Genomic DNA, 12,208 nt, shown 5'->3' on the forward strand with positions numbered 1-12,208 from the left:
TTGGAAGCCCGTTCCAGACCTTGGCCACTCGAACTGTGAAGAAGTTCTCCCTAATGTCCAATCTAAATCTGCTCTCTGCTAGCTTGTGGCCATTATTTCTTGTAACCCCCGGGGGTGCCTTGAATAAAACCTCATCAGTTCCCTTCTGTGCCCCCGTGATGAACTTATAGGCAGCTACAAGGTCGCCTCTCAACCTTCTCTTGCAGAGGCTGAAAAGGTCCAGTTGCTCTAGTCTCTCCTCGTAGGGCTTGGTCTGCAAGCCCTTAACCATACGAGTGGCCCTTCTCTGGACCCTCTCCAGGTTATCCGCATCCCTCTTGAAGTGCGGCGCCCAGAATTGCACAAATTGCGGCACCCAGAATTGCACGATGGAAAGACACCTCCAGAAAGATGACCTTGGAGAATGATGTTTGCTAAGGGTCTGATCTGGGAAGCAGTGGGCGTCTTCTGTTCCAACTGACTTTGAGGCCAAGCTTTCCTTTAGGGTGAGGTAATATTCTTCACGATCTGGAAGAACTGCAGCTAATGACAAAGGTGGTTCTGTTTTATGGCCCAGTCCTTCTGTGACCTCCCTGCTGACATTCCCAGGGAAAGTGCCAATTATAGCTCAAATGTGACCTTTTACTTCATGATAAAGCCTTGTTACATGGTCATTTTGAGCTGCTCCTGGAGCTCTTAACCCCTGGATTCACACATTAACATCTTAAAGTGGTTTTAAGCACTCATGTATCAAGTGGCTCAAAGTTATGCCACTCCAGGGCAGGATTATTTCTGATCCATGCTAGCCAGCTCATGTTACACTAGGGTGTAGTCACGCTAGGCTACACCTTAGTGCAAACCCACCCCACTCCTTTCCCTGTGCTCACCCAGATCAGGCCCACTGCCTCCTGCCCATCCCCAGCACCCCAGATCCCTCCCTATTGCTTCCTCCTCCTCTCCCCCTGTCCGCTTACTTGTGGTTGCCCATGCTGTCTGTCCTGGGGAGTAGGCAGGGTAGGTTAACCTGCCTACCCAGCCAATCCCATTGCTGCTGATTTCTGGGACAGAAAAACAACAACTGGCAGCAGTAGTGGCTGGGCAGGTAGTTTAACCCTTCCCTGCCTGCTCCCCTGGGACAGACAGCACAGACTGCCACAAGTAAGCAATGCCCCAGGGAAGGGGGAGGAAGGAGAATTCCTCGAGGGGTGGGGGGAGGGAATCCCATGGGTGGGAGAACCAGGGGAGCCCTGGGGAGGTAGGGGGAAGTCTGGAATGGGGTATTTGATTCTTACCTTTCAGTCCTCCAGGCCCCTGATGGCCTGAACTGTGACTGCTCCAAGCACAAGCTAGTGCTAACACAAATCAATATTTGTGTGGCTCACATGTAAGGTGTAACAAGGCCCATACAGAAGTGTAGGCTCTGATCCAGCAGACCCTTTAATAGCATGCTTAATCATTGCCATACTCACCCACATTTTCAAAGGCATTTAGGTGCTACATGTACATATAGATGGTGAGTGAGTTTTTCCAAACCAACCCAGCAGATTAGGCCCCTAACTCAACCTGAATGCCTTTCTGCTTCTTTAAGTGTCTAAATGCCAATCTTGCCCTTTGATTTTACTAGGGCTACTCTTATTCTTCAAGTTAAAGCAAGCACTTAATTCCCTTCCTGGCTTGGAGTCTTCTCCATCAGGAGAAGATCTGTGATGTAGAAAAACTAATGCATATACATGGTAGGGTTGTTGTAATGGCCTAGTCACTCATGCATCACAAACACCCCATCTATTCTAAGAATATTTTAATTCAGCCACACATTTGCACATAGTTCTGCAACAGACTAAAAGGAAATGACCAAATATAAAATGGCATTTTTAATTAAAAGTTACATTCAGCAGCAATGGACATATTTGCTTTCATAGATTTTAACTGCAAAGTAGTTTATAGTTATAATCCCTCTAAGGCATTAAAGGCTCTTAGGTGTTTATATTCTTTTCAATCATTTCATATAAATACACAAGTGTTACTGATGATACTTGCATAGGGCTAGGATATCTTAGCTGCATTAAACAAAGATATACATACAAATATGTATATAACACAGTGATTTCTCCCTTGTTACTTTCCATAAATTCACTGATGGGAATTTTTTTTTAGAACATTTAAATGCTTGGAACCTAGTCCTGCAACTGTTGCTCATGTAAAACGTCCTGTGGTGAAGGTAATGGTAATAGCTATGTGAGTAAAGATTGCTCACATGAGTAAGGGCTGCAGAACTGGACCTTAATTTCTGGCAAAAATCAGCTAACGTGCCAAAAGCCAGAAGTGAAAACTATTTACAATCTGTGGGAGTTGCATTTTCCACTGTTATTGATTCAGGAGGTCTGTCTCTGAAGTTATAAATATCAGAAAGGCACCATGACAAACATTAATTGGCATCTATTGCATCTTGTTGTTGAAGCCTTAGATTTATTCTAAACAGCACTGCTGTAATAGCTGGGTTCTTGAGTTGAAGGGGAATGTTACAAGCAGTCCGAGGACAGAAAGAGTGGCTACAGCTTGGAACTGCAATCAGGAATTTAGAGCACAAATCAACAGCACAAATAAGGCTATTCTCAAGTTTTCCAGCTCATACAGCAGGAACCTCCCTTTATGTGCAGTAGTTCAGTTGGTTTTCTAACTGTAAACAACAAAAGTGCCAGCTACTTCCAGTATTATCCAATGCTTCCTCCCTCCACAAATTACAATCATTAACATATTTTAGTTGCAACAATTGCTATATACAACCAATAGTAATGTGAGTGTGAGTAAAGGGAATCATTATTATTCAACATTAGATTTGATGAACTGTATAAAGTAAATTAATAAGAGCTATAAGGCCTGAGGCAATAGTTACTTGTACCAATTTTGACAGCCATGTACAACTGCACAGATTTCACACCAGAGCGAATGAGTAAATCTGGCCTTGCCTGCACCAGAACTTTGGTCACTGATATAGTGATCCAAAAACCTAGAGTGAATCCAAATCACAGGCATGACATCCCAGTCAAACAAGTTATATACTACTTTCAAACAAGCCATGGGTGACACTGGTGGACTGCAACTCTAGCAGGTCTTAGCAACAGTATAGCTTCTTTGGAGGCTAAAACTCCAGTCTCAGCAAGGCCTCTGACACACTGCTTGTGCAAGGATAGGAACCTATTCATATGTCCTAGAATTCTGAAACTCTGGACTCCCAAAATTCCAAGAGGCTCATCAAGATTCTATTGAAGTCTCCCTTCAAGGTGCTATTCAGGACAGATAAGAATGTGCAGCCTCACACCTCTATAGAGTCTAAAGATTCAAGGAGGACTCCAACTCTCTAGATCCCAGATAATTCACTGCCATGCTTTGCTTGAGGCCTTTCTCTTGCCTGGGAACACTGCACCTCAAGACCTATACTGCCCTTGCACCCTATTTCTTCTACAAGAGTCTGTAGCAGGTGGAAAGGAACCTAATGCCAAACACTTAATTTCAGCTGTAAATGAGAGCATACTCTGTAGATAGATTTTAACTCAACTTGACCTCAATCTGGCTCACATGGATTTTTCCCTCCCTGTGAACCAACTAGAACTCTGGCTATGCAATGGTTGTGAACTGGTGGAGGAAGGGATGCAGCAAACTGTTTAGGCCATCACCATTGTCTTCTGTTGCCCTAGTGCCATCCCTTTTAAGCAACACTTTCTCTCCCACATGGTGCATGTGAAAGGGGAGTATGTAGGCTGGGCCTGAATTGGGATGACATTTTGTAAAGGGGAAAAGGCGCAATGTGATCCTCTATGTTTGGCAACTCTCAGGATCAAAGCCATATAAGGATTGACAGCCTGTCAAAGTAAACACACACCAGATATCAAGCTTTCCTTTCTAACATACACAAGGCTCTGGCTCCAACCCAGACTGAATATCTTGAAGTGCCCCATCTATTAAAGCCGAGGATAAACCTAATGAAAGCAGAATCAGCCCTCAAATCTCCCTTTCTTCCACCAACCTCATTATGCTATGTATAAGATATGGGTTCCAAGGATAGCTATAAAGAGATCTGGTTTTCATTCAGAAAAAAAAAATGTCCCTTCCCTTTGTCTCAGATCTGCTAGCTGTTTCCTGATCAGTATTTTATAATAGAAAAATAATATTGCCAATTTATTGTGAAGCAAATGTCATAACCATTGGAGTTAGTCAAAAAGATCTTCATGAAAATGAAACCTGTGACAAATCAAGTCAAAATAGGAATTTTCAGGTGAAAAGAAGCTGACATTTTGTTTGTGTTATTCCAGAATTGAGAATGTTTGTGTTCAGCTGTGCTCAGTAACAAAAAATCATCTTTTGACAAAATATTTCAATTAAAAACAACATTTTTGCCTTTCACATTTCCTGTACCACCATGGCTACAACATCACTCCAACACTATCATTTTTTGTTTTCACCAAAAATTTCTGTGGTGAAAAAAAAATCTCAAAAATATTTCTTCAAATCCTTGACTAATACCCAAACCCAAGAGGTTCTTCTTAAAAACTAAAGGAGAAAGCAGTTAGGTAGCCAACTCCTAATGAAAATCCATAGGAGTCAGGGATTTAACTTGTTTGTGCCTTGTAAACCTTTCCCCTAAACATTTTTTGGCTTTTAACAAACTTTGTAACTTTTCTCTTAAAAATCATTGCAACAATATAGTTGACAAATGCACATTTATGAGTCAGATGCCCCAGATGTCTTTAACTAAGGGCCAGATCCTGTTTCCCACCAAGGTCAATGGCCGTAACATGCATACGTGAGCTCTTAATTCTTACCTCAGGAAAAATTCCTATTGAAAGTAGGACTGAGTGGAGATAGTGAGATGTGGTGCTGATTTACTTAAGTCAAATACTACCTACTGGCTGCTTACAGAAGGTAATAATACCAATGACAATTCCCCCTAGCCAATCCTGTCTAAGATTTTCCAGAAAAGAAAATCTCCAATACACCTTTTAACATGTATACATTTTTCTAAATCCTTCTTTGGAGCTTGAATTTAAAACATTATTAAACACTGGAGTATGTGAATTCTCCACTTGCAGCCATATTAATAGAGAACATCTGAATCCAGGAGAAATAAATCATTTCCAGTTATGTTGCCAATGTTCTGTGCATAAAGTTCCTGCAGCTGTGGATCCATTGTACTCCATGTTATAAATAAGAAATTGCATGGTGACAGCTAAAATTCAAAAGCATTAATGTTTCTCTTTGCAAATTCTTTTTTTTTTTTTTTTTTTTTTTAAGTCTTTTCAGGGTTTCCCCCCCCCACTCTAATAGAAGTTAACTTGCTGCAATGTTATTACTTTTCCCATGGACATATTTATGGTAATTTAAAAATAGTAAATGCCCATCAAATATAACTAATGTTGCTGTTTGGCAAGTAAGACAAGAAATAACTTCTATTGATTCTGAAGAAGACTGTCGCATGTGTGCTAATAAGCTATTTCCTCCTTCCCTCATTATTCCATTACTTTGAGCAGAAATCTTAAAACAGTTCTAAGAACACAACCAAAATACTGCCCTGACTTGCATTGTATACAGTCACCATTCGAGCCAATTGAATTGCAAAGAGTGCAGAGTTGGGCCTGAAGAATGAATACAGACAAACTCTCTTGTATCTCTTGAATTCTAGGTTCTGGTCCCTTTCAACCATGAAAAACAGTTACAAATTGTTCCCAGAGCTAAACCACTTAGCATCTTGGCACTCAGTTGTTTTTAACTTTGTAACAATAGGCACTGTTCACTCCTCTCAATCTCATCTTTTTATTCTGTAATAAAGCAAGAATACTGATGAAAGGCTAGTCACAGTTTCTCCCCATGGTATCAGTGTGGTGGCATGTGATGATTCACATGGGGTGTGTTTGATCCAAGAAAGCCCAGCCTCTGCTTATTTTTCCTTTGTTCTGTCATCTAAGGTAGAAAGGGAGATAAGAGATGAGGTTTTTTTTACTATTATTTAGCAGCAGCACATACAATCACAGTGCAACAGCATTAGAAGAGCATAGTTGCAAGGTACATATAAGCAAAATAACAGTGAGTGGATTTTTTCATCATTAAAAATTACAAGAAAGGGATTCCTTTGAAGAATGGGATTTGATTCATATGAACTATGAACATTTTATCCTCATTTTTGGTGGCAAGTTTTAGGCTATGTTATTATTTCTTATTTGTCCTACAATAGCACCAAGGAGTCCCTGTCACCAATAAAGACCCCTCCTGTTTCAAATGCTGTACAAACACAGAATGGAGACAGCGCCTTCCCCAGGGACCTTAAAAGGTAAGTAAAAAACAAAAGGGAATAGGTGGATTCTGGGGGAGGAGTGGGGGAGAAGGAAAGAGCACGGGGGAGGGAAAGGGAAGGTCCAGGAAACAAATGGGACAGTACCGATCCATATAAAAGTCAGTGGTCTCAGTGCCACAGCACCTAGCCTTTGTCAAGTCTTTTTGTAGGCATCATGTCACAGGAGTTTTAAGTAGGGATGTGAAGGAAGGTTAGAAGGGAGATGTTTATGGGGAGATACTCCCAAGCATGAGGGAGAAAAGATGAAGCTGTTTGGCCACAAAACTAAGGAGCAAGTAAGGAAGCTGGCATCATGGGCCTACAGGAAGCAAGCATTCACTTCCTATCACTGAATGAGATGAAAAGGAGGGTGAGCATGTGAAAGGGCATGGCAGGGAAGAGAATAAACTCAGGTTTCATGCAGTATAGAAAAGGGGACCCAGGGTGGGGTGGGGGTGATAGAGAGAGAGGAATATGGCCAAAGACATGGGCTAGGAAAACGTTCTTTGACCAGGAGCATTCTGGATGGATTTCACCTTATCTACAGCTATTCCCTATAGTAGGATGAACCCACCATTTTTTCATTCACATTGCCCCCTCTACATGTACAGGTAAAGGCACAATGGGATCTAATGTGTGATTCACATAATTGCACATTAGATCCCACTGCACCATATTGTCAGTGCAGAGGGTGCCATAGACCCTGGGGATAGGGGCTGCTGAAATCCCTAGGGCTTGGGAGTCCATGAAATCCCCAGACACTGAGGATTGTGGCTGCTGTGATCCCAAGGGCTTGGGGATTTCACACTGGGTATGGTGCACCCCTGCAGCTAGGAGATCTATCAGCTAACAGGAGAGACCCTTCTACACGTGCAAATTAAAGCTGGATAGCAACCAGCTATGAAGTTAGTACACATGTTCAAAGTCTAACTTTATAGCTGGTTGGAACTTTTTATTGTGTAGAGGTGGCCTTTGCCTAGCAATTGAATTCTCTTCCCCCATCCCCACTAGTAGGGTTACAAAACTGAATGTTTTTGCTTACCTGCTCTTTAGCTTGATGAATAAAATTAAATCTCTTTCCAGAATGGTACCTGTGCATTGGCTCTAAAAGCTTTGTTGAGTAAAACCTTATTCAGACAGGTTCTTTTTTAAGTGTTGTGGCCATTACCTGACAGAAACTCATATGCACACAATTGTTTTTTCTTTACCTGCTCAGAATTACTTACCTGTTCCTTGAGCTCAGCCAGCTGGCCAGACAACTGTTTCACAAGACTCATGGTGGACTCCAACTTTTCTTGCAGGTTTCTAATTTCATTTTGCTCATTGTCACCCTCGTTGCTAACGAGGGACATGGCTCTCATCCGAGGGAACCAGTCCAAATTCTTCTCCTGTGTGTGTATATAGATATATATATTTTAAAACATTGATCAAGGCCTCTATCTAATGGTATGAGCCTGAAATTCAAGAATGAAACCCATGAGTAAGATGCACGCAGCAGCTGAGATTAACAGTCTACACCACCTCTGTGCTGTGCTGGGACTGTAGTTAAGAAGGGTGCCACATTTATTCAGTCCTGTTCAACATGCACAAAATCCCAGAAAGGAATTGATTTTGTCAGCTGAGCACAGCCCCAAAGAAAAGCTACAACACAGTCCTGAGACAGAGAGACCAAAAGTAGTGGGGAAGCATGGGCTCATGGGAGGTCCAAGCTGGCTTTAGTACCTTGGACTTTGGTATATACTGAGCAAGGCAAGCAGGGTAAGTAATGAGTGGACTGTGCTTCTCAGTATTGGTGCCAGGCACAGCCAGGGCAACCATGGACATGGCCTAAGAAACGATACCATCGGAAATTATGTTACAATATTCTATTTACTAAATTGTTTCTCTATCTGCAAGGAAACACCAACAATGAGCTCCTGGTTCTGGTAAAGTCAGTAGCTAAACCCCCACTAAACCAAACACTGAGTTGAATCCTATCCAGTTTGCCTATTCACAGACCCAGTGTGTATACACAGTCACAGCAGAGGTACTGTGAATAAGGGAATACAAGATGGCTGCCATGTTCAGGTGTAGGCATGCATATACACAACGTATAAAGGATACAGTTATGAGAGCAGGAATCCTATCCTGCATGGATGGTCTGGGACACGGGATCATGGAGCTCTGTGACAGGATTACAACTTGGATAAGAGAACCTGTTCTCTTATTTGGTGGTAGCTCTGCAGTGATATAGCTGTGATGGTCCAGGAAAAATGTGAGGGGCAAGGATTTTTAAGGGTGTTATCTTTTATTGGAGCAACTACATAGTTGGGAGAGACATAAATCATTTTCAGGCACCCCTTTACCTTTCCTCTCTGGTACCCAGAAGCTTGTCTATGTCCCTCCCAACTATACAGTTGGTCCACTAAAAGGTATCACCCACAAAAATCCTTTTGTCTCTTAATGGCATTTTGCATCAGGGGAACTCTGACTTCCATGCTAAGGAGTGCAGCGAGATCATGTGCGATATATATTTGCTAGCAAGTACCCACAGTTTAGGCAGTGTGCATGTTGTGCCTTTTTAAAGAAGCAACATGTTTTACTTTGCAGCATGTTTCTTCCAGACTCCCATGTGCCAGCAGGGTGGCTCAGAACCTCTCCACATGGCTACATCCCTTAACAGGGATGTTTACTTTAAGAGAAAGCAGGAGCCCTGGAAACAAAAACTGTCCTGCTGGAATTGTTTAGTTTTGGTTTGTAAAGACTGCTGAAGAGGATAAATGAAATGAAGGGGAGCGTAACCATATACTTTGTCAGTCTACTTTTATTTTGGTTGCACCAGGAAAACTAAAACTAAATTTCAAATCCTGTGGGCTCCCTCCCCTGCTTTCACCTGAGGCTTCTAATGAGTTTCTCTCCAGCTGTGCATACTGTACTCCTGTCACACCGGAACTACAAGACACACAGCATTAGACTGTGTACCTTGGTTACATTTACCAGTGTACAATTCAGTCAGCCAGGCATGCCTGTGTAATGAGGCCTTTTCGAGCTGCACACACTATAAGCACAGTGATCTCATTATGCCAATTTACTGGGCTTATTAACAGTGCAGTTTTCAGGGGGTCATAACTCATTCAAATCAAAACCTGCTTTCACCAGTTCTCTTGGTGAGCTGTAATTGAATACAAAGATCACATGGAGGGTGTTTTTTCCCTGACTGGATAAATGTAATGGTTGGAATCTTATTTCTGGTGCATGTATTGATGATTAGCCTTTACTTTCCATGAATATTTTCCAGTATTCATATAAAGATCTTCTGGCCACAATCTCACGTAGCACTTCAGCCCATGCTTAATTGTAAGGACAGGTATAGGCATGGATTTTAAGATAAGGTTCTGCATGATCGCTGGCTCAGCAACTATTTTCACCAAAAGACTGGCCAGTAAACTATTTTGCTACGGCAGTCACCAAAAAGAAATTAAAGACGGCTGCAATGAACATAAGTGAAGCAAATTCCCCTGGAATTGGAATATTCCTGGAAAACTGCAGTATCTGCAACAAGTATAGTGTCATTGGATTGAAGAATCTTAAATTACCAAACACAAGACTCTGTTACCATAAGCCATTGCAGATGCAATGTTGCAGGCACTCAGCATCTCTCAAAAGAAGACATGCAGTAGTTTGGGGTTCTGTCTCCTATCAGGTCACCACTAGCTTGCCCACCCAAACCACCTCACAAATGCATTGGCATTACTGGCTATGTTCATGGTGGTTTTCCCTTCCCAGAGATGTTTTGGCGCAATGCAGTATATTTTAATTTATATAGCAGCCACATGTTTATTTCAGCTCAATTCCAAACAATGGTGATAAAATGAGTATTTATATAACTCATGGGCTACTGTGAATTACATGATCTCCTATGCCTAATCCACAGGTATATTACATCTCTTGCCTAAAAAACCTGCTTTAACTCAATCACTAGAGACTGATACTTTAACTGTGACAATTCTAAGTTTATCCATCCCCAGTTAGCTGTCTCTTTTCAAAAAGAATAAAAGACTGGGGACTGACTGACTAAGCAGCAGCTCTGCAGAGAAGGACCTCAGCGTTACAGTGGACAATAAGCTGAATTTAAGTCAACAGTGTACCCTTGCTGCGAAGAAGGCTAAGAGCATACTGGGCTGCATTAGTGGGAGCGTTGCCAGTAGATCAACGGAAGTGATTATTTCCCTCTATTCAGCACTGGTGAAGCCACATCTGGAGTACTGTGTCCAGTTATGGACCCCCACCCCCCTCCTACAACAGAAAGGATGTGGACAAATTGGAGAGTCCAACAGGGGGCAATGAAAATGGTTAGAGGGCTGGGGAATATGACTTATGAGAACTGTTCTTATTAGTCTGGAGAAAAGAAGACTGGGCGGGGGGGTGGATTTAATAACAGCCTTCAAGTACCTGAAGGGTGGTTCCAAAGAGGATGGAGCTAGACTGTTCTCAGTGGTGGTAGATGACAGAACAAGGAGGAATGGGCTCAAGTTGCAGCAAGGGAAGTTTAGGTTAGATATTAGAAACAAAAACTCTCTCATAAGGAGGGTAGTAAAGTACTGGAACAGGCTACCTTGAGAGGTTGTGAAATCTCCATCTTCAGAGTTTTTTAAGACCCGGGTAGACAAAGCCTTGTCTGGGATGATATAGTTGGGGCTGATCCTGTTTTAAGCAGGGGGTTGGACTAGATGAGTTCCTGAGGCCCCTTCCAACCCTAATTTTCTATGATTCCTGAAGGCAACATGTGGCTTTAGGTTAGGACCTGCTTCTGCTAAGGTCCTTCCTTATCCTTCATTATGCCATCCTTTCTCAACTAAACTGGGCTCCCTTAATACCATGACACCGTCTTCTCTAGAAATGGATAATTAGCTGTGTTAGTCTAAAGTCAGGCAGAAGGCATTTCTACCCTGTCTTCTGCCTGACTTCAGACTAACATGCAGATAGCACCACACTTAGCCAAATGACTAAAATCAATCTACCCAAGAAACTTGCTTGGGTATCTTCTTTCTGATCAGATGCAACCAAATGAATATCATAATCAAGAGACTCCAGGTGACCACTCCACTCCATTCTATGTAACAAGTAGCCTATTCTGACAAGCTGTGCTTCACTCCCTCTGGGAAACTGAGGAACCACCTTATCAGTGTCCTATACAACAATCAGGAACAGATCAATGCTAGGCTTGCAGAATGAGCAAACAGAATACAGAAACACTCAGACATAACAGCCATGTACTGAGAGGAGATATCTGCATCCAATCATCCCAAACACCTTATTAGGGCTGTGTGAGTCTTCAGATCGCACTTCAGATTTGGTGCCACTTTGGACAGCAGCATGCCCAGATTGAAGCGTGGGCTCAGGCAAGCTATCCAAAGTGGTTTGGAGTGTCCAAAGCACTTCGGATGCGCTTCAGATGCTTTGGACGGCTTGACTTACAGTTAGAAGAGGGGGAGCATAGGAGGGAGGGAGAGTGGGGGAGAAGGGGGAGCGGGGGAGGGGGGAGACTGACATCTGTAGGTGGCCAGTGAGAAGAATTTCTCCCTGGCTGCCTTTCCAATGACAGTGTCTGTGGGGTGGGACTAGAAACAGCATAAAAGCCTCTGTTTGGAGGCATGCTGTGTCTTTTCCCAGCTTGTTCCCTGTCAGCAACTGTGTGACAGAAGAACACTCAGACTGAGGCATTATGGCTTGTTGGCTCAGTACTAGTTGTACTTGCCTGCTCCTTTTCCTTGTTACAAAGGAGTGGGTAGGATTTACCTTAGCTTAGCTTAGATATTCTATTAAATTATTATTAGTATTACTATTACTATTCAATTTATTTCTTTGAATTTATATTTGCTCTCTTTTTTTTTTTGGAAACTTTGAAAAAAGAAAGGTGTGTTT

General features: G+C 42.3%; 1 protein-coding gene across 5 annotated transcripts in view; it reads right to left on the reverse strand.

The window, feature by feature from the left end:
* Positions 1-1,835: 1,835 nt before the first annotated feature.
* The window catches only part of ITPR2 (inositol 1,4,5-trisphosphate receptor type 2), a 425,347-nt gene continuing 414,974 nt past the window's right edge, over positions 1,836-12,208 (reverse strand). For all 5 annotated transcript variants that reach the window (XM_019498344.2, XM_006270092.4, XM_014607327.3 and 2 more), the window contains 2 exons: positions 7,531-7,692; positions 1,836-5,934 (listed from right to left, as the gene is read on the reverse strand). In XM_019498344.2, coding sequence (XP_019353889.1) covers positions 5,848-5,934; positions 7,531-7,692 — 249 coding nt within the window. In that variant the 3' untranslated portion in view covers positions 1,836-5,847. The remainder of the gene's footprint in view (positions 5,935-7,530; positions 7,693-12,208) is intronic.

Source organism: Alligator mississippiensis, chromosome 4 (assembly GCF_030867095.1).
Source record: "Alligator mississippiensis isolate rAllMis1 chromosome 4, rAllMis1, whole genome shotgun sequence".
Taxonomy (NCBI): domain Eukaryota; kingdom Metazoa; phylum Chordata; order Crocodylia; family Alligatoridae; genus Alligator; species Alligator mississippiensis.